Source organism: Silurus meridionalis, chromosome 18, assembly GCF_014805685.1.
Source record: "Silurus meridionalis isolate SWU-2019-XX chromosome 18, ASM1480568v1, whole genome shotgun sequence".
Lineage (NCBI taxonomy): Eukaryota > Metazoa > Chordata > Actinopteri > Siluriformes > Siluridae > Silurus > Silurus meridionalis.
This window is the reverse complement of record NC_060901.1, coordinates 4,103,816-4,128,512: the sequence shown is the minus strand read 5'-3', so window position 1 is coordinate 4,128,512 and position 24,697 is coordinate 4,103,816. Positions and strand designations below refer to the sequence as shown.

Genomic DNA, 24,697 nt, shown 5'->3' with positions numbered 1-24,697 from the left:
TTTCACTCTCTTTCTCTGAATCTCTGTGACTGAGTGCTTCAGCTATCGGGTATCCATATTTACTAATTAGGGACGATTAGCAGCAAAATGGTAAAATTCTCCAGGCTATATTTTGCGGTTAATGCTCTCACGGGCTCTTGACTCTCCACACACACACACGCACACACACACACACACACACACACACACACACACACACACACACACACACACACACACACACACAGAATGTCACTCTAATAATGGCCACGTGTTCCCCTAATTTAACTACATCTATATACTATTTGGACAACGTTTTGTGAACAACGAAGGCCTTTGGATCTGAAGGTTGTGAGTTTAAATCCCAGCCACACCAAGCAGCCCCTCCTTGGCCCCCGAGCAAGGCCCTTAACCCTATAGCTGCTCAGTTGTAAGAATGAAATAAATTTAAGTTGCTCTGCTAAATGCTATAAATGTAAAGGTACTGATGTACAATTTATCCCAAAGCTGAATAGGGTTCTATATAGGCTCAAAGTTTCTACTTCAAACCATGATAACCAATAATTACACAAATGTAAAGTATAATTGATGATGTTGGGTTTAATTATGTTACATTTTAAGAAGAAATAAATTACTTTAGAGATATTTTTAGAAACAGGGATCAAAAATAACTCTGCACTAATCATTAAAATCATTTTTATTTTCATATTTAAGGGAATAAGTACATTATATTTGTTATTCCATATATGTTTGTGTTTAATAGACAGCATTTGTTAAATGAATGTGTTGTGTCATCGTTTTGTAGTGATGCATTCTTAGTATTGGTATAAAATATTTCCAAATAATTTGTAGTTTGTAGAGTTTGGCCTTAGTTGAGTAGAAAATGATCCTGTGGATTTCCTGACTTGCCTAAAGGGGCCTTTCTCATACCTCAGTGTAGTTATTTTGCCCTTTTTTCTCCACATAATAGCTCTCTTTTGAACTAATTTATAACACACAATCACATATCCAGCATCTTTCGTTCGGGAAAAAGACAGAGAAAAAACACGAGCACTCCATTGATGCCCCCCTGCGGCTTCAACCTCCATGGCCGAGTTCGGAGAAGACTACAGAGGTGAGAGAAAAAAGAAGAGAAAGAGAGAGAAAGAGTATGTAAGAGGAGGAAGGTACAGACCAGCGGGTCGATACGATGACAGTGGCAGTAGGGTGCAGTGAAGCGAGCAGTTGTGTGTCATTAGCCGGATTGGTAGTGAAGAGTTGGACACGGCAGTGTGTGTCGAGGCCCAGCTGATTTCCACAGTCCCCACACAGCAGGAGTGAGAAAGTACAACAGCAGTCCTGGACTCTAAACACACTGAGGTTCATTCGATTCGAGTGGGGTGAATTTAAGATTGTCCTGAGTCCTGTCTCTATTACCGTACTTTACAATACCAAATAATACCAGATGATACCGTACCACACCAAACAATACCACACCACATAATACCCAACGATACCATGCTATACCATACCATACTACAGTATAAAGATAACATATGAGACACTTCTGGAATGTGTCCTGGAAGTCTTCTTTTGAAGCATGTCAAGCAACTTCTGCAATTTATCCTGGATCTCTGCAGTGGTGTCAAAACGGTGACCTTTGAGCTGGATCTTCATCTTTGGCAAGAAAGAAAATTCTGCAGAATCTAAATCTGGCATGTAGGGTGGGTGCAGAAAAAGGGACCATGTCATTTCAGGTGTGGTAGTGCACGTTTTCGGAATAGCACCAGTTGCACAGCTCCCGATGTACACAGGATGATGTCTTTTGGTACACTGACTTATGAAGGTCGGTGCTTCCTGTGACTGTGCATGCAGCCTTGTGCTGCCATCTGTGGGCACAAATAGTCTCGAAACAATTAAATATCACCTCAGACCATAAGATATGCCATGCCATATCATACCATGCTTTATGATAATATACACTATTATACCATATGAAAAAATGAAATTCAACATACCAAACTTTTCCAAACCATACCTTGCGATTCTAAACCATATCATACAATATAATACCTTGCTATACCATACCATACCATACCATACCATACCATACCATACCATACCATACCATACCATAATTTGCCATTCCAAATCATACCATACCACACAATATAAGATCATACCATAAGAGAACAGACCATACGATATGATACCATACTGTGCCATACATAAACCAGACCATGCCCATACCATGCCATGAAATTAATTACTATATCATAATATACCATACCATACTATACTGTACCATACCATACCATGCCATAATATACCTTACCTTACCTTACCGTACCATACCATACCATACCATACCATACCATACCATACCATACCATACTGTACCCTACCCTACCATACCAAACCATACCATACTATACTGTACCATACCATACCATACCATACCATACTATACCATACCATATACCATACCATACCATACCATACCATACCATACCATACCATACTGTACCTACCCTACCATACCAAACCATACCCTACCATACCATACCATACTATACTGTACCATACCATACCATGCCATAATATACCATACCATACCATACCATACCATACCATACCGTACCATACCATATTATACCATACCATACTGTACTACCCTACCATACTATACCATACCATACCATACCATACCATATTATACCATACCATACCATACCATACCATACCTACCATACCATACTGTACCCTACTATACCATACCATACCATACCATACCTATACCATACCATACCATACTGTACCCTACCATACCATACCATACCATACCATACTATACTATACCATACCATACCATACTGTACCCTACCCTACCATACCATACCATACCATACTGTACCCTACCATACCATACCATACCATACCATACCATACTGTACCCTACCCTATCCTACCATACCATACCATACCATTCCATACTGTACCCTACCATACTATACCATACCATACCATACCATACCATACTGTACCCTACCATACCATACCATACCATACCATACCCTACTCTACCATACCATACCATACCATACCATATCATACCCTACCCTACCCTACCATACCATACCATACCATACTACCATACCATACCATATCATACCCTACCTACCCTACCATACCATACCATACCATACCATACCATACCATACCATACTGTACCATACCATACCATATATACCATACCATACCATACCATACCATACCATACTGTACCCTACAATACCATACCATACCATACCATACTGTACCCTACCATACCATACCATACCATACCATACCATACCATACCATACCATACTATACCATACTGTACCCTACCTACCATACCATACCATACCATACCATACCATACCATACCATACCATACTATACCATAGCATACTGTGCCATACCATACCATAATATGCTATTCCAAATCATACCATACCATACCACACAATATAAGATACCATGGCATTCCATATCAGACCATACGATCTGATACCATACTGTGCCATACAATACCAGACCATGCCCATACCATGCCAAAAAATGCATTACTATATCATAAAATACCATACCATACCATACCATACTATACGCTACCAAACCATACCATACCATAATATACCATACCATACCATACCATACCATACCATACCATACCATACCATACCATACCATACCATAATATACCATACCATACCATACTAAACCATACCATACCATTACCATACACTACCATTACCATGACATACCACACCATGCCTATACCATGCCATGACATACAATAGATAAATAGATCAGTACCTCTTTGAGTACTGTTCATTCCTGTTAATACCAAATACAATACAGGTGGATGAATTTCCAGTTCTGAATGTTCCGGTAGAGTAGAAGTGCAGTAGGAAAAGGATAATGAAGCGAATTTAAACAATTAAATGTGATGCCTGTTTGTAGAGAAGAGGAATAATCTGTTTGCTGAGTGCAATTACACATCTCTATTGTTATTATTATTTGTATTATTATATATTTATTATTATATTAGTTGTTGTCTTGGGTTTTTGTTGTTGTTTTTTGGCTTGTTAGAAACCATTTCGGGAAAAGGTTAAAAGCCTGTTTTCCATCGGAAATTACAAGTGAAAGCCAATGGGGAGCGTTTAGCATTTTACAGTCGACCTGAGTTTCATTGTTAACCGTGTTAGCATTTCAAGTGAAAATTCTATTATGCGGGGTATGCGGGGTATGCTGGGGATGCGGCTCGGGTCGGCGGCGAGATGAGATGAGACGAGACGAGACGAGGCAAACGACCTAAACCTGGGACCTAAAAGAAAAACACTTGTCTGAGACTGTGGGAAGAAAAATGGAGAGATTTTGTTCTTCTGCAAGGCTTATGTGTCATTCTGAAGGATCTGGAAGATGATCAAAATGAAATTCATATTGCTCTATTTCCATCACACTACGTCTCTCCGTCGTTTTGTATCATCGCCTCGCTGTGCCTCGTGTCTCGTTTCAGGGAGTTTAAGTGTAAATGACTGAGAGCGTGTAACACACCGGCGCAATTACCAACACTTTGCTTTATGTCGGCCCTCAGGGAAGAGTCGCTAGCTTCTCCTGCAGATCCGAGACACGCCATCTGGCACCTCATCAGCGAAACCCTTCGATGACGGCGACCTTTAATTTCAGTTATGGACTCGGGTTCAGCAGCAATCACACAGCCATCGCGCTCTATAATCCGCCATGTTTATGAAAGCGGTTTTATTTCTGTGTTTTTTTTTTCACTGGTCAGCGATTTGCTAGTCGTTCACTAAGAAAAAAGACGGGAAGATACAAGGATGGGTGAAGAGGCAGTGCGTTTGATTTGTAACATACATTTTAGGAATTGGTGAAGTGAAGCACCATGATGTGCTGATGCAGCAACATAACACACACTCCAATCAGTGCAGTGGGAAATAATAATAATAATACCTTAAAATTATTTAAACGTAAAATAGAAGCAGGAATCCGTACCGATACGCCAAACAAAGTAATACACAATACACTGTGTGTGTTTGTCGAAAGTTTTGGAACAACTGGCACGTTTGTACGTGATGTGATTTAAAGAATATAAAAAAAAAAAATTTATATATATTTTTGTATCCATATAGGTTTCATGTTTTTTCCTTCATGTTGTGGTCACATTTATGCAAATGGTATAAAGATGGACCGGATGTGATTGTATTGATTAGAACCAGCGTGTGTGTGTGTGTGTGTGTGTGTGTGTGTGTGTGTGTGTGTGTGTGTGTGTGTGTGTGATGTTGGGCGGTAGTGACACATGGAGCCTGTAGGCTGGATGATAAAGAATTAACTGAAGGCGTTTGTGTGTGTGTGTGTGTGTGTGTGTGTGTGTGTGTGTGTGTGTGTGTGTGTGTGTGTGTGTATGTGTGTGTGTGTGTGTTGCTGCTGGGTCCACAGCATCACAGGCTGAACACAAATCCACTTAACGTGCAGAGAAGCTGCTTCACCGTACAAATAATTGCATTTTCCATCTGGAGCCTGCAGGGACTGAGCGAACACTATGCTTCCTGCTAACCTAGCTAAATATGGCCCATGTGTGTGTGTGTGTGTGTGTGTGTGTGTGTGTGTGTGTGTGTGAGAGAGAGAGAGAGAGAGAGAGAGAGAGAGAGAGAGAGAGAGAGAAAAAGATGTGTACTTCTCCAATGAGTCAGCTCTTCGAGTTGACTTTTTGAGATAAACGTCCAAAGCAGACCTGCGCATATGAGCTTTTTTTTGGACAGATGCAGGCATAGCCATTACTCTTTAGCAAATTTTAATTAAAACGTTCCCATAGAAACACCTTTTTTAACCTCAGAGCTGTTCATTAGCGCATGAGCCACGTTTGACTTCGGTATCGTGTTCCTCAGCGGGGAGGGCGTTATAATAAAGCAAAGTGGATTGAAAATTACAAACACATCATTAAATAGGAAATTACAGACCACAGAGAGGCAACCTGGTCGGCAGCCGGGGATTAGTCCTTCCACGTTTATAATCGTGAAAGAAAAGAGTAACCATAGTTTGCTTAAAAAAAAAACATAAAATAAAGAGGATTTTAAGACATAACATAAAATACTGAAATCCTACACATTTCATTTCAGGCTTATGAACTAGCAGCTAGGTAGTTAGCTAGCTAGCTTTAGGCATTCTAAGTGAAAAAATGTATAGTATCAAGTGTGACTGTTTTTTTCAGAATGAAATACTAAATATTTATATATATTTGATACTAAGTTGTTGAAATCAAGCTATAACATTTTCTGTGACAATTCCAAGCTAGTTTGCAGCCAGCTAGTGGAGTGGGTTTATTAGCTAGGGATTACTAGCATTCATTTATTTCATCTTGTGGGCCATTTGAACAGATTTGGCTGCTTTTTCCAAAGAAAATAAAATGAAGATATAAGATATAACAGCAAAAAAAAGGTGAATTAAGTCATTTGATGGAGATTCTGATCTTTTGGGATGGCAGGAGGACATCGTTTCCAGTTAGCATATCATGAGCTGAAGGGCTGAACAGTCTTATAATCCTCTGTATCTTGTTTTGTAAGCGAAGCAAAACAGCGAGGGGAAACTAAATATACTGTTGTGACATGAGTTACTTCGCACTCTGAGCCTACGGATGCAGAAGTGTGAAGAAGACTGGAACACTAGCTAAGGTTTTCTTCAGGCTGCCAGGTTTAAAATTAGCACCGCGGCTATCGCGGGCCTGTCGTTGTGCTGCGAGTTAGCATGCCGGATCAGATGAGGGTAGTTGTGCTTTATAGAGGAGATGTATACGAGCAGGCTGTGATCTAGGCGGAGAGATAAATGGAGAAGAAGAGTAAATAATAGCTCATATTACACCGGTTCATCTCCCTGTGGCAAGCAGACTGACACGGCTATGGGATGTGACTCTGATTACGCTTTTGATGTCGGAATAAAGAAGATGTTGTACCTGAGAGAGAAAGAGAGAGAGAGAGAGAGAGAGAGAGAGAGAGAGAGAGAGAGAGAGTGACACGTAGATGAAGGGAGAAAAAAAGTGTGTGCATGTGTGTGTGAAAGAGAGAGAATCATCTCCAGCAGGGTAGAAACATCCAAGCAGGACACTGATGGATTAAGTTCATGTGTCATCCATGATGCTCTTTTGTCATCAGTCTTTGGCTTTATTGGAGTCTTCTAAACACTTTCAGGAAAAAGAAGAGGGAGAGATAAAAGGATATAGTGTGTGCGTGTGTGTGTGTGTGTGTGTGTGTGTGTGTGTGTGTGTGTGTGTGTGTGTGTGTGTGCGCAGATCCTGAATCATCTGCCTGTGTTTGGCCGAAAATGCAGCTTTACAGCCTGGAAAATGGTGTGAGGAGAGATTGGCTTCAGAGATGATACTCATCAGACTGTAGGGGAAACACGGAAATGGAAAAACAGGAAATAGGAAAAATGCTTCTTGAAGATAGAACCTGTTTTTAGGATTATACCTGCATAAGAGCGCTTTACTAAGTTTAGCCTTCTATGTCATGATCGCATATAATATAAATGTGAAGGATATTAAACAATATCGCTTTATATAAGGGATTTGCATCCCTATAACTGATTCACATTTCGATGCATAGCCAGCGATACGATACATATGAAGCAGCTACCGATGCAGTACGATATGATTCACCACATTACGATGCAGTGCCATCCGATTTAGATTTTATTCAACACAATGCAATGGAAAAAAATTATACTGTGCAATTCAGTAGGGTACAGATAGTTTGCTTTTATTTCTTTGGTTCAGACAGACAACAAATCGTCAATTTACTTGAGTTCCTTCTGACTTTTAAAACATGGCCCTTTCACAAACACACCTTTGTTCGGCAAAAAAGTTAAAGAAAAAAGATTAAAGAAAACCAGCCTTTTTTTTTCCGTTCTGTTATCAGGAAGATGCAGCTCTACCTCTGCCATGATAATCCATATTCTCTATGACTCTCACACGTCTTTTTGTGTTGTGTTATGTCATATTCATGTAGCAGGAATAGTGCTGAGAGGAACGAGCTTTTAGAAACAGAGGAGAATTCAATCTGCGTTTTAAATATTGGTCACAGATTTTGGTCACTTTCTAAATAATAAAAGTATAGCACATATGCTAATAATGATACATAAATAAATCGTTTTTACTGGTGCAAATATTTTAAAAACAATGCATCATGATACAAATGCCAACTTGTATTCGATGCACACTTTTTTTAAATCTATGCATTACATTGTTAACTTTTATACAACAATTCCTTCTTTTTGAATCTCTTAGTCGTTGCGTCAGCGCAACCGATAGCCATTGTTCTCTTGGTGTTAATGTTTAGCAATAGATTAAATAAAAAGAGAAAAGAGTAACCATGACTAACTATACATCATTCTAAAGGTCTAAGCCTCAAGCAGCGATTTTAGATCACTGTTTTTCAATGGAAAACATATAACAAATGTATTTTGCTGAATTTGTGTAAGCGGTACACAACAACAACATGCCTAAAAAATGCACTACTTACACATTTATTGTAATAACGAGTCACAAACACATTCACTGCGGATAATCCCAGTTTATTAGGAAAGATAAGGCTCCAGTGAACAACACGCTGTAAAGCATTTTTGCTCCAAACAATGAAAATCTTCATGAAATTTGAAATATAAACTCATGAGACATGTGGCTTTCAACCCAGTACTTTTCTGGATTGCTCCAGGACTGATTTCATGTATTTATATCTGAAATAAAAATAATGTACAATGCAGGAAATGTATATTCATGTCACTTCATCATCTATAACCTAATATCTTTTCAGACAATATCAACTTTGCTGATTGACAGTAAAGCTCAAAGTGTCTTCTTTCCAAAGATATCTAAATTGTGTATGTAGCACATTTTTATTATGAACTGTTAACATTTAAATTTGGGTAGGGCATTTCAGCTGGGAGTCCTAAAATTTGTGCCGAAGGCTAACAGGTTAAATCCGATTGCTTATTTTCTGGAACATCAGCAATCAGCACTGACTGTAATGCAGCTGCAAATCAGAGGTTTGTATTAACAAGCTCGGTCTAATGTGTTCCCGTTTCTGTAGTAACAGCATATTTCACAGATCCACATTATCTCCATGGTTCACATAAATGAATAAAATTGTGCTGCGATAATCATAATTATTATAAACGGAATCATTTGTTGGCACGATGAAGCCATGTCAACAACAAGATGATAGAAGGAGTCTCCAGTTATAGGTTAAGCAGCTTTAAGTGGTTCATGGAAAGACCCTGGCAGAGGGTAGTACTGTAGTATTAGTGGATCAGTAAATTGCATCTGATTATTAGTCACATGATCTCCAGCTGAGTTTATGTAAAAGGGAGGTGGTAATTCGGTACATCCGAAGGTCATGAATTCAAATCCCAATCACACCAAACTGCCACTCATTGGCCCCTGAGCAAGGCCCTTAACCCCATATCTGCTCAACTGTATAAATGAGGTAAATGTAAGTATGAGGTAATGTAAGGGCATCTGCCAAATGCTATAAATGTAAATATCTCCATATTTTTACGTTGCTTGGTTCTCATTGTTGAATGATACAGCAATGATTTGGCACAACATTGTAGATCACACCAAGCAGCCAAGATGAGTGGATGGAAGCAAATTGGTGATGATGATGATGAACGGTTAATGCTTTGTCGAAGACAAGACTGAATTTCTGTGAATGCATATGAGACCACGTCCACACTAAACCGGATAAATTTGAAAACGCTGTTTCCGCTGAGTCCACAACGTCTGAAAATGCTTACAGCCCTGTACTGCACATAAGCATTTATTTTTTTTTAAATAATAATGCAATCATTTTAAATAAAATGAAAACAAAATTTCGTTTGCGAAAGCCTCCATTTTCACAGACTGCACTGCGACGCGAAAACAGTTTTTTTCAAATGTATACACTTTGGAAAACGTTTTCGAAAAGCTACGTTTTCCACTGACTTAAAGCGCTCTCTCGGTGTGGACAGAAGGCCAAAACGGAGAGCAAAATATGCATTTTCAAACAAAAACTTATTAGTGTGGACATTGCCTGAGGCAGGCAGGTCAAGGGCAATGTTTTCGACACGAGGACATTCATTGCAGCTACTTGTGATTAGCAAAATCGGTTAAATCTTGAGCTGACAGATGCAAAACTATGCAAAGCCACTCGAGATTACGGAGCACTGCGGGGAACTGTGTGTCTCTCGGCTTCAGTTCTAAGTAGCAGACAGGAAATCTCTTGTGCTGAGTCTTTTGCTTGCAGGCTGACAGGTGACTGACAACAGTCATTGACCGCTGACGGGTTATTAATCAAAAGGTAGAAGGAAGCCCAGGGCTTTAAACTTTCGCCCTGGAGACAACGATGACACAGGGCCCTGTCCCTCTCGGGTTTTTACATCTATATTTCAGGCTTTTCTCTCACTCCTCATGCTGAATCCAATCCAGAAGGAGAGGAACTCGGCTGAATAATGGCAGTTTAACCTGCATGAACATGATGTGTGAAGTCTCATCCTCATCATTTCACATCATCACCAGAAACTTTTCCACTCTGACAAGTGTGAAAGACTGGGCATCGTCATCCTGACACAGTATAACAGCTTCCCTGAGACATGCATTGAACTTGGTCTTGCTTGTTATTTTAACCTGTATGCAAAAATCTCCAATTCTTTGACATGTGTTCCTTCATTTTCATTTATTTATTTTTCATGAGGTGGTGTTTTCACACTATCACCTCCAAAATAGTCCCCTTATGAAGCGTATCAAGAACCTTCTGCGATTTGCCCCTGTGTCAAAACTGTGTTTTTTTGTTCTCCAGGCGATCATTATGCACAAGTTGCTGAATGTTTTCGGCACTTTTTTTTGAGCTCCTTGAAGGTCTTCCTGATTTTTCGCCATCTTCCAGTAATGTTCTTCCTCACTTAAAGTGCACGTGCCCCTGAAAACACCTTGAACGATTCGTTGCAGCATCGCCATATGTCAAACGTATGTCGCGTGAAACGTCTTTACGCAGTTTTACGCAGAACCACATTTGCTCTTTGTTCTAAATTGCTGTCCATGATGAAATCGCAGTCGTGGTAATGCATGTGGTCGAAATAGCACCAGTTCGAGTGGTCAGAATAGCACTAGTCTCTAAACTTTTTGATACCACCTCCTACTATTTGATCTACAGTACACACTTGGCTCCTCAATGGCTCTTTGAAAGGTTGAGTTCTTAGCTTCCTACTTGGAACCTTGTCAGATAAAGAAAAAAGTTACTAACTCCACTGATACTCCAAAAACAAGCCAAAAACAGAAAGCGGTTCCTGAACTTTAAATGGTGGTGCCTTCCTAAACCGAGACTCTTTAATGGTTTTTCACTCGGAAGACAAGCCAAAGAACTGATTAAAGTTTTAATTAACAAGATAAAATGGTTCATCAGGGGTCATTTTTCCAGTTGGTTAAGAGCCTAGCGCTTTCTAAAGAGCTTTAACTCAAAATGTTTAAATGAAAGGGGAAATGCTGTAGTCAAGGGTTTCACATGAAACATCATGAAGTCTAGAAACCATTTAAAGTTTTATACAACACTCCAATGTACACTTATAAAGAAATCCTGAAGTTACCTCAGAGGTTCAATGGATTAGTAAGAGCTCTGTATTTCATACAGTGGTTTCTATGGTTGGAAAATGTTCTCTTGTTGGGTTCTACAAGAATAATCAAGACAAAAGATACTTTAGGGTTCTCAATTATCATGGTGTCTGTTAGGGTTCTGTAATGGTTCTTTAGATGACTTCTTAAAGGGGTTTTTACATTCTAACACACAAGGGTTTACCAAAGAAGACAAGCTCTAGGTTTAAGAATTCTATGAAATATCTTTGTTTCTCTAAACCAAATTGTCAAACGGAAGGGTTCTTTTAGGGTTCCTCGGATGTTTTCTTTGTTTTTGAAATCTACATAGAACCTACATTGATTCTCCAGGTAGACGAGCTGAAGAATGTTATATGGTAAATAATAAATAACAATGTTTTGACTTCATGAAATGGGTTCTGCAGGGTTTTTTTTTTTTTTAGCAAACCCTGTTTTCCTATTGGCAAAACCACTCTGTTGTTGGGTTCTCTAGTAAACATCCTTAGAAACACAGAACCATACACCCAAAACCCATTAGACCCGTTTACCACTTTTCAATCGTAGCTGTACTTCACTAACTGCTTCTCTCCATCCTTTTTTCCTCTCTCGTTCCAGCTCACTCGTGTTCCAGTTGAGGCTTGCGAGCAGTATTCATCCTGCAATGAATGTCTGGGCTCCGGGGATCCTCACTGCGGCTGGTGTGTGCTGCACAGTATGTAAGTACTCCGACTTCCTGTTCAGGACCTCGTTCATTCAGCTAGCATTAAAGCAAAACGATATGTATTACAAATTTCAATATGCAGTAAAAAGCCCATGTCTTTAACCTATAATAACCACTGCTACATAGACACTAATGTTATAGTGTGGAATAACACACAATGTCAGAGAGTTGATTCAAGTCTGTATGAGGAAATGAAACACACACATACATACACACACACAAACACACACATACACATCAGATTGTCCCTTTCCTCATCACAGCAAGATGAGTTAGATGCGCAGGGCCCCTCAGGGGGTCTGGCACATTTCCCACTTCACCATAAATTGAATTGGATTCTCATCATCTTGTGAAGACCCTGGAGGTGTGTATGTGTCTCCATGTGTGTTTTGTGTGTGTGGATATGTGTGTCTTCAGGGGGATCTGCAGCATTCTCAAATCTCCATGCCAATAAACACTGTTATTTTTTTTTATTATTTTTTTTACTAAAAACCTTCCTTACACACTCACACACATGTACACACACACACACACACACACACACATTAGCACAAACACTGAGGAGAAGCAGGCACATCTGGGAAGGTAAAAATGTTAAGAGTTGAGAACAAAACCAGGATGGAGAAGCTGAAGGATGGAAAGTTTAGTGGAAAAACTAGAGATATATAAGAGCAGATAAATAGAGATAGAATACTGAATTTTTTTTTAATTCAGTTTTAATTGGTCAGAAATGTTGCAGGTACAACTAGCTTGCTTTGTTAGATGTCTAGTCAGGCCTATATATGAGTCAAATAAATGATTTTCTGTTCTCTGAGCATCTAATTTGCACTTAAATATATGTTTATTTTTGCTTTTAGATGCTGTTTAGTCTGGAATTTTACCCTTTTGTTGATTTATACTGTACTTTGTTTATCTATGTTCTGGTCTCCACCCATGGTCTCAGTCATGTGCTTTGATAACTCATACTTGCGATTTGTTTGTATATTTGAAACCTTGTGTTTTGATGCTTGGAATAAAGTATTAATCAGCATCAAGCTGCCTGATTTTGTGTAACGACATCCGATTTCAGGTCCTGTTTCCTGGTTTGTGTGTTTCTGAGCTTTGGTGATGTTTGTAGGAGTGTTGAGTCCTCTTTAGGGGTTTTTATTCTGTTCTGATAGGTTGGCAAAACCTTCAAAAAATATGCAAGATTTAAGATTTAAGATGAATAATCTGTTAGGGGACTAAATACAGCTCCTGAGGTTTAAACAAGTCACGTTCCGGGAGCACGTTGTAAGTCCAACAAAGTGAGGTTTATACACCTTTGACACAAATCTTCTTCTTTTTCGGCTTCTCCCATTAGGGGTCTCCACAGTGGATCATCCGTCTCCATACCCCCCTGTCCTCCACATCTGCCTTTTTCACCACCTACATGTCTTCCCTCACCACATCCATAAACCTCCATCTTGGACTTCCTCTTTTCCTCCTTTGTGGTGGCTCCGTCTTCAGCATTCTTCTACCGATATACCCCATGTCCCTCCTCTGCACATGAGCAAACGATCTCAATCTCACCTCCCTCACCTTGTCCTCAAAACGTCCTACATGAGCCGTCCCTCTAATAAAATAATTTCTAATCCTGTCCATCGTCATCACTCCCAACGAAAACCTCAACAAAACCTCCGCTACGTCCAGCTCCACCTCCTGTCTTTTACTCAGTGTCACTGTATCTAAACCATACAATATCTCAGGTCTCACCACAGTCCTATAAACTTTGACTTTCACTTGAACTTTTCCCTTTTGCTTTGAACCAATCGATCAATCGTCATCACTTTGGTTTCCATGGCAATTGTTTTGTGCTTTTTAGCAGTCCCCTTCATATCACCACTGCTTTTCCACTTGTTTCCGGGGTTTTGATTGAGCGCTGTACTACTGTACAACCATTTGCAGCAGAGGGCGCTATTTGGTGTCACCTATAAAAGTTTGCATTTGCGAAGGTTTGTTCACATCTGTGAAAGTTCGCAACTTGAATGTTCAAAGGTTGGGGACATACTGTACACTAGGGGTGTACAGTTGATCCGTGATCCGTACGGTCCAGCACACATGTGGACCATGGATTAATTGCTCATATTTTTTACTTGAGGATTAGTCTTAATTTTTTTTACGATCGCAGAATGGATGTTTTATTACTGCCGATATTACGTTTTAAGTCATTTTTCAACTACACAGAGCAGTGTTCATGTGTCTCCCCCATCATTCCCGCAAGTATGGGAGCATTTCCTTGCTATAACTTTTTAAAATAATAAATGGAAAGCACATTATTTTTGTCTCCTCCCATTTTTTTTGCCGATGCAAAAAATGTCTGATCCCTGACTCCAAAACCGTAATGTGATTCGAACCTTGAGTTTTGTGATGCGTTGCACCACTACTGTTCACTATATTGACGGTTAGAGAAAAAAATTCCTTTTGGGTTGTTGTTTTTTTTGATAGGTGAGACTTCCTGGCTTTTTAAAGTGGTTTTAAATGGAATCTTCTCCTAAAGAGAAACTCTATAATTCACCAGGTAGACAAAGCTGAAGTACCTATTAAAAGGGTTCCTCAGGGTCAGGGTTGCATTGGATTGTGAATGTTCTTTTTCTGTTTCTTTCTAATTGTTTTGTTTTGTGTTTTTGATTTACAAAGTGTATATGCTCACCTGCTCCTTAAACAAATCCTTCTTCACTTCAACTGCATCTGTCTTACGTCTCAACCCCTGACCTACACTACAGTGACGCAAATATTGGGACACCTGACATTTCTTCTTTAAACGTTTAGCACAAATTTCTGCGTACAATTGTAGCATTAAATGTTCTCCTAATTTGAACCAAGAGACCCAAACCTGTTCCAGCATAATACTCCTGTTCACAAAACCAGTATCATGAACATGTGGTTGAAATGGAAGATCTTGATCTCAACCCTATCGAACGTGAATGTTGTGAACACCTCCTCACCTCACCTACATCAATACCTTACATTACTAACAACCATATAGCTGAATGAGTACAAATCTCCACAAAATTTAGTGGAACATCTAAATAGCAGAATGGAGGGAATTATAAGAGCAAATTGGCACTAAATGTGGAATGTGATCAAAAAGCACATACGATACCAGGCATCTGCAAACTTTTGGCAATTTAGTGTATTTCTGGAAAGATTCATGTTGAATGTGCTGGCATTCTGAGTACTTCTAACATTTCAGCTAGATTTCAGCTACAGTTATACTGTAAGTGAGTTCTGGTTTCTGGTGTTAGAGACAAATAATGAGAGAGAGAGAAAGAGAGAGTGAGAGAGAGAGAGAGAGAGAGAGAGAGAGAGAAAGAGAGAGAGAGAGAGAGAGAAAAAGAGAATGTGAGAATGTAGTGGGAGAAGGATGCTGATTCTGTCATTGCTGTTCGGTGCTCTCATAGGACAGATGAAAGCATTAGTGGGCACAGGAATGGGCTTTTGGCTCTCAGCTTGGCTAAGTTCAGGGACACTTTGAACACTTGGAAAGTTGTTCTTTCACTCTCTCTTTCTCTCTCTCTCTCTCTCTCTCTCTCTCTCTCTCTCTCTCTCTCACTCTCTCTCCATTTCACTCGCTGGCTTTTTGTTGTTCAGTGCATTAGCAGAGAAAGGTGAGACTGGGAGCTTAAATAGCATGTCTGTGTTCCGGTCCTCCAGAGACTCTAAGACCTCTCGGTAACATTCCACTGCCCGCTGCGCGTCCCGCAACAGCTCGAGATGCTCCTCCTCCACAGTACCGACTTACAGCTTTGATCCCTGTTCGAATACAGACGCAAAGCTTTCTTTCAGGCTATTTATAGATATTATTTTTTTGTAGAATGACATTAGACGTAAATCCAGTCTACCATTACCCAGGAACTGAACCTTGGTAAGGAACTAGTGCAGGTGGTACTGTAGCTTAGCGGTAAAAAACATTAGTCTATGGTTTGAAAAGGTTGTGAGCTCAAATCCCAGCCAAATAAAAACTGTCACTCGTGGGCCCCTGAGCAAGACCCTAAACCCCATGCTCAGATGGACAAATGAGAATTTAAGTCGCTCTGGATAAGGCCGTTTGCCAAACGCCGTGAGTGTAAAATGTAAATGAACCTTTAACCTCTTGGTGATGTGAAGGGAAAAGTACTTCATTTCAAAATAAATACTTTTACAATAAGTGTATTTACTCCTGTACATTTTCACTCGTCCACGTTCCGGAGAAAATTGGAAAATGTCGATGCTCAGTCTGAAAAACGCTCTCAGGCTACGCTGACATTTACAAACATTTGAAAATGCTAACTCCGCCGCACAACATATAAAATCTTCAGCTTGCATCATTTGCATCAGGGCTTTATTTTATATATTGTTCACTACATGATTAATTGCAGTCATTCGGTCATTGACGATAGCGATAAGACAAACTTGTAAAAAAATTTTTAAGTTTAGCGTATGCTCCGATCTTCTCTCACCAACCGCCACTCATTCACACACCAGCTTCCACAAACGTATATATACTGTATAGTTTATACAGTAAGGTAGTGTCAATTGCTCTATTCTGCTAAATTATGTACCGCAATGTGTTTGTAGGCTCAACTTACAATATTTTTGAGTACATCGGAATGCAAATTTCGTATCATGCCTGACCCTGTGCTCTGACCTCTGCTTCCTAACATCACTGGGATATAAAGAAAGAATTTCACTGTGCTGTAATGTCTTCACCTTATCAAAATGAAGGCACACTTCCACACACTTTCTTGTGCTTGGTCAGAGGTATGTTCCTCACATAAATCATCTGTGGCATCTCCGCTATTCATGAGTCTGGATTTGAAACAAGACCTGCCTGCTGTTTACTGGTTAAATTTAACCCCTAAACTTGTAATTTTTGGACCGTCCTTCCTTCACGCTCCTCTGGATTTAATTCACACAAGCTGATTATGTAAACAGAAGTCATTGAAGGGGATTTCTGGATGTTGTCCATGCTAATGGACTGAGGAAGTGTGGCTCTAAAGACCTGGCGGTACTTAAGAGAAAAGGAGCTAATTGGCAGCTACAGAGCAGGCTGTCACACAGAGGCAGATATTTATCAGAGCTGTTTCTCTTTTTGTCTCTCTCTCTCTCTCGTTTGCTTTCAGTCTTTTCCTTAAGAGGGAAATAAAGCGGTTTTAAAGGACAAAAGCGTTAGCCAGTTAGCCTCTGGGAGATGAGTGGTCCTTGACATAACAGGTCTTTATTGAGTAATAGAGTGAAGTCATGCAAGCCGGAGTGAAATCACAGATCACATGCCTACTGTTGTCCACAGCTGAAACCGGGATCCCAGTTTTGATAGATGCATTCAGTCAAAGTTCCTTTGCTTTTTGTATTACATATAGGAGGTGGTATCAAAAGGTTTCGAGACTGGCTCTGTTTACAAGAAAGTACTTTATTTATCCATGTTTACACACTATCAGCTTCAAAATAGTTCCCTTGCACAACAATACAGCGCTCCCAGCGTTCCTGACACTTCTGGACTGTGTCCTGGAAGTCTTCTTTTCGAAGTGTGTTAAGCTCCTTCAGTGATTTGTGCTGGATCTTTTGACCTTTGAGCCAGATCCTCGTCTTCGAGAAGGTGAGTAAGGTGGATGCGGAAGTGGGATTGTGTTGTATTCCGGCGAGAATCTCACGTGTGAGGAGAACTCAGTGGTCAGAATAGTAGACATGGTAACGCACGTGGTCAGAATATGTCTTTTGGCACGCTGACTTATGAAGGTTGGTGCTCCCTGTGATTGTTCGTGCAGACTCGTGCTGCCATCTGTTGCTGTGTTACAAAACTAGTCTTGAAACTTTTTAATACCTCTGCGTCCGTGTTTGATTTTTACTCCCTACTTTTACTTATTTTACTCTCTCATGTTTGCTTTCTCATTCCCTCAGATTGAACCTTCATTGTGTCTGATAGAAACCTGGCAACTCAATAAATGTTTTTGCTTCATCTTGGCCTCCTGTACACATGAGGGCGCCATTTTGACTCACAGTGACTTGAGGCAGGACTTGGTGTTACTGGATGATCGGGAATTTTCTATATGACAGAAAATATGTCAATACTGTATATTTCTCCTCTAATTATCATTATTATTATTATTATTACTATCACTCATCTTATTATGAGGATAGTGGAGACTAATGCATTTCATGAAATAAGTTAATTACTGTATATGCTGTTGCCTGCTATGCTTTTACACATAGAGCAACATTTCTTTTAGCTGCATAATATTATAATTTATAGTATGTAGTTTATTATAATGTGTGTAGCAACAAAACAATAACACGCTCACTAGTGTAGTTGGATTGTAGATAAACTCCTGTAGCACTAATAGATTTGGTTACCTTTAATTGAGGTGATGTCATAAAGGTTTACTGTGATTGTACTGAAAAGCTCCTGAACTGAGTTTAGTAAGGAGAATCTCCAGTGCTGCTTAAAAAGCTTCAACTTTAAAAGACGTATATTATAAGGATGTAGATGTTGTATGTATCTTAAAGCTACAATTAGCCAAGGAGTTTTATGGTTATTGGTTCTGAGAGTTTGATTAATTGTGCACACGTGTATTTAATTGTGCAGTAAATGCATTAAGGGTGATATTTATATATGGAAGGGAGCTTTCAGAAATGTGTACAAATGTGTGGACTGAGAACATGTTACTGATCCTGTGACGGAAGCTGAAGCAGAGTGGAGCTTTTTTTAAACTGAAACTAATCAATAGAGGAGACGTCGGGTCATGGTGTGGTTCACCAGGGCCTCATTCAAGCTACAAACACTTTTGGTGCCTGGTGTATCTACTGATCACCAACATACAGTTCAGCATCAGTTCAACATCAAGCAGAACATTTAAAGAGGAATAAATGATGGAGAAACTTCAGACTGGAACTCCCAACAACACACGTGACCTCATTTACACGATTTCTTTAAAGTTGTTGAAACGAAGGTTTTGGGTTCATGATCATTTATTAGATAATAATCAGTGTTTGACTCATTAATATCATTCTATTAATAGTTCAGTGTGTTAAGAGTCACATTCGAGTCTTTTCACATAAACTGAAGTGATTAAGTAACAAGTCTTGTGATAAAAATGATAATAGGAACATTACAGCCAGGTTTTGATGTGATGACTGATCAGTGTATTTATTATATATATTTTTATAACTATATCATCAATATAGATTTTGTCAAATAAAAAAACTATCACATGATGTCACACCGTAGCATGATTTTTATTGCGTATGCAGAAAGCAATTGATCTGATGTAATTGGATTGAATGACTGAAGCATGTAGATGATGATCATCTCACTTACTACGGACCTGAGCGGGTTACTTTCCAAACTCTCATTCAGTGAGGGTTTTTCTTTCTTTCTTTCTTTCTTTCTTTCTTTCTTTCTTTCTTTCTTTCAAACGCCTTTGCTCTTCTCATTTGTTTTACTGCCATGTAATCCAACAGGCATTACACAAAATGAAAATCATAACTCAACCCTGATATTTTCCCTGCCTTACTGTTTCTTTTTTTTTCTTTTTTTTTTTTGCGAATGCGAGGACTTGATGAAACCCACAATGCAGTGGATCGATAACGATGTTAACGAAAAAAGAAAGTGAGAGAGAGAGAGAGAGAGAGATCTGCATGTGACTGTCATGGCAATCATGTGCTGACACTCGCTTGCAGGGCCAGGAATCTGCACCGTCATGCTCCAGACAATAACGCAGGACGTGGCGAGCATTTCTGATTACGATCGATGTGTTCAGACCAAAAGGAAAAAGGAATGGTGGTGGTGGTGGTGGTGGTGGTGGTGGTGGTGGGGGTGGCGGTGTTCAAAAATACAAAACTTCCTCTCTTTTATATTTTGGAATGTGTTTAATATTAATGTGTTCCATGTTACAGCATCATAAATTGTGCAAATACGATACCTGCATAATATGATAAATAAAAATAAATAAATAAATTAAAACAATAACAGGAATTACACTCTCAAACAAACCAAATGCACAAGGTTATTACACAGTTTCAAATGTTGTAATAGCACAAAAAAATGTACTTATTGTTATTTGTGGAGATTCGTGTTCATTCATCTATAAATCTCCTCAAAATCTAGTGGAACATCTTTCCAGAAGAGTGGAGGTTATTATAAGAGCAACTGTAGAACGCTTTGTTTAAAATGCACGTATAGACCTTATGCTCAGGTGTCCACAAAGTTTTGTCCATATACTGCATCTGTGCTTATTCAGATTTACTGTAATTACATTCACATGAGTGTAAACATCCCTCGCGTAGGCGTACCTTCACCCGAGGAGCTTGTGTGGCGTTTTCATATTCATGAAGCCTCGCAGGTTAGAGGGCATGAATTCCTGTAAACAGAAGCTCATCAGGGTTCGCCAGTGTGTAATAACGTCTGATGGTTATCGGGCACTGTGTTTTGCCTCAAAGCCTCATCAATGTCCTCTTCACACCACACAGAACAGAAAGATAACATCAGTAATCCCACAAGGGACGCACATAGTCCCAACTTAACGTCAAATCCAAGCCCAGCACAAGGCCTCTTCCTGGCTATCAATTGCAGCTTTGTTTGCGTTCTCTTCAACGCTGTGAATGGACAACGACAAACAGTCTCTCTCTCCCTCCCTCTCTCTCTCTCTCTCTCTCTCTCTCTCTCTCTCTCTCTCTCTCTCTCTCTCTCTCACACACAGAAAATTAATCTTAGTTGTTTCCGATTTTGAGGTAGATAGATAGATAGATAGATAGATAGATAGATAGATAGATAGATAGATAGATAGATAGATAGATAGATAGATAGATAGATAGATAAAGAAGGGGACAGGATCACTGGTAGAGTGATAAAAAAAAAGAGAAAGAGGGAGGAGAGAGAACAAGACTGAAAAGAAAAATGAGATAGATAGATAGATAGATAGATAGATAGATAGATAGATAGATAGATAGATAGATAGATAGATAGATAGATAGATAGATAAATGGATAGATGGATAGATAGATGGATAGATAGATGGATAGATAGATAGATAGATAGATAGATAGATAGATAGATAGATAGATAGATAGATAGATAGATAGATAGATAGATGATAGATAGATAGATAGATAGATAGATAGATAGATAGATAGATAGATAGATAGATAGATAGATAGATAGATAAAGAAGGGGACAGGATCACTGGTAGAGTGATAAAGAAAAACAGAAAGAGGGGAGGAGAGAGAACAAGACTGAAAAGAAAAATGAGAGATAGATAGATAGATAGATAGATAGATAGATAGATAGATAGATAGATAGATAGATAGATAGATAGATAGATAGATAGATAGATAGATAGATAGATAGATAGATAGATAGATTCTGAATAAATGTTTGTAGCAATCTGAATTGAGAGACGCTTGAATCAGGAGTATGTTTTAAAAAACAGAAAGTCGATATGAACAAAAGTGTGTCGATACCTGAACATGCTATTTTACATCGAGTCCAGATTTGCTGTTATAATAAGCTCCATTCTTCTGGGAAGATGTTCCACTAGATTTTGTGGAGATTTGTGAGATTCATTGAGCCAGGTACTGATGTAGGTGAGGTGAGGAGGCCTGGGGTGGAGTCAGTGTTCCCATCCAACTCAAAAGTGTTAAATATGGCTCCATGGCAGGAGATCTGTCATTTCATTCCATGTAAAGTAGATCTTCATGGAGCTGGCTTTGTGCACAAAGGGATTGTCATGCTGGAACAGGTTTGGCTCTGCTAATTAGTGAAGTGAAGGGAACATTTCATTCTGTCGCATCCAGAGACATCCTAAACAATGTACCTTTTAATGTGTGGTAAGTGTTTGGGAAAGAAACAAATATGGCTGGAAATGTCAGGTGTCCAAATATGTTTGTCCATACAGTATATCTGTTTCTCTGATTCCTAGATTCCTGTTCACTCCTGAAGAAATTATGACAGAAAAGGTGATCCCCTCGGATCAGACATTTAAAGAAAAAAATTCTAAACTAGTTTAGTCAGAATCCAAGACAAGGTAGTAGAGATTAGCCGAGACGGCTCTGATGCAGCACTAGCAAAACAAATAGTGGAAAATATCAGACTGTGGAGAAAAGATATCGGATATCGGATTCTGTTTTGTCTGGGATTGGATTTTGAAACAAAATGTGGAGATGTTGATATATGGAAGCTGCTGCTTTTGGTTAGAATTGATTTTATTATAATTATACTTCATATTTGTTGTATTTACAGGAGCAATACTGGGACGTGTGATAACAGATGATAAAAGATCTACCAATTTGTCTCTATAAGATAATCCCTAATAAGAGAGTAGGGAGGAAAAACAATCCTGAGACATCATGAGGAAAAAATCGTTTATGGTTATTGATATTTTATAAAACTGGTACTGCTTATAAGTTAATGTACAGTACGTGCTCACAACATGGTGTTTCTTTGGCTCACAAGCCTTAAATCTGACAGTTATTGGGTCCTGATACACACTTCTCGGCTGAACTCGTGCGGTTATGCGAGGGGTGCTGACCTCACTCTTCGACCCAGACTGCAGTTGATAGTGTGTGTGAGTGTGTGTGAGACCCACTTGGGGAGATAGTGTGACACTGAATTAACAATGCATTAACTTTCTCTCTGGTCTCTAGATATTTGCCTCTGACCTTCAAATTGTAGATTCACAATCACACACACACACACATACACACACACACAAACACACACACACACGCACACACACATGCACACACACACAGAAAGCCAAACTCTATCAAAGGTACACACCAAAGGCTTTTACTTGGCTAAAATGCCCTCGCAGTGACCTGCGTTGGAGTGTGTAAACCAATCTGAAGTCCTGATCTTATGAAAGATTAAACATGGGATCAGTAGGAACACGAGGCCAATTGATTCGGTGGGTTTAATTCCACCTGATCTGCCAAATGAAAGTAGAGAGACAAAAAACAAGAAAAGAAAGAAAAGAAAGAAAGAAAGAAAGAAAGAAAGAAAGAAAGAAAGAAAGAAAGAAAGAAAGAAAGAAAGAAATTCAACCCTGATACGCCTGCACTCCATGGTACCACGGCACTCATGAAATCTCATTAGTCAGAAGGAGTTGTGTTTACCCCACAGCTCGGCTGAATACTCGAATCCGATTGGTCAGGCAGTGTTTCATGTGACAGCACTCATTTTAATACTGTATCGTTTCTATAGTTACGGTTCACAAAGACGGATTAGACGACGGACATCTAATCTGAAGGTTGTGAGTTTAAATTCTATCACCGTTATGCTGCTGCGGCTGGGCCCCTAAGCAAGGCCCTTAACCCTAACTACTGAATGAGATAATTGCAAGTTGTTGATTATGCACAAACGTAAATAATCTTAATACTTATATACACTTCTGGGCATAAAAAAGTTTTTATTATGATTATGATGTTTTTTAATGGTTTTATCAACTAATCATTGTCGGAAAATTGAATGTTTTCTTGAGACCTCATTCACCGCCAGTTAATATTTTTGAGCTTTTTTGGGGGGGAAATGAAACAGAAACTTCGCTTGTTTATATAGTCGTACGTAAAGGTCATAAAGTTCCAGAAATACGTTTCCAGCCATATGTGGTTCTTTCTCAAACTGTTAGTACAGACATGAAGGTTGTAGCATTAACTTCACTTCACTAACCCAAACCTGTTTCAGCATGACTATTCCCCTGTGCACAAACTCAGCTCCATGAAGATACACTTTAAATGGTTTGGAGTGGAAGATCTCTTATAGAACTCCGATCTCAACCCTATTGAACATGAAGAATGCAAACGCTGACTGCACCCCAGGTCTTCTCACCTCACCTACATCACTACCTGACTTTACTAACACCCTTGTGGCTCAATTAATCTCCACAACATCTAGTGGAGCTTCTTAAAACAGCTAATGGGGACTCAATGTGGAATGGAAAGATCACAAGATCTAATGGTCAGGTGTCCACAAACTCAATGTAGTGTATTTACTGTAATGTTAATGGAGAACTTTGGACCTACGTTTGTTCTAGTGGTCATGGCAAGGAGTTGTTGTTTTTTTATACCTTTTTTTTGTCTTAAATTTTGAAAGAGAGACAAAAGAAAAAACGGTAAAGAAACTACTGATAAATTGTAACTAGAACCGGATTAAAAAAATGTCGTTTTTATAGAGCATTTATAATGGTTGTATATTTTCACAATATTTTTTCAGAAAAACTCAATGGTTTTTGTTCCTCACGAGTTAAATGATCAAGATAGCATTTTATATCTCTTTGGTTGCATCATGCTGGAAGAAATCACTAAAAAAATCTAGTGGAACATCTTCACAGAAGAGCAGGGGAATAAAT

The 24,697-nt window shown here is 39.1% G+C and overlaps 1 protein-coding gene across 1 annotated transcript in view; it reads left to right on the top strand.

Annotated features, from left to right (window-relative positions):
- Window positions 1-24,697, top strand: part of plxna4 (plexin A4) — a 317,143-nt gene that overhangs the window by 171,905 nt on the left and 120,541 nt on the right. The window contains 1 exon segment of the mRNA XM_046872953.1: window positions 12,251-12,351. Within this exon segment, the coding sequence (XP_046728909.1) occupies window positions 12,251-12,351 (101 nt within the window).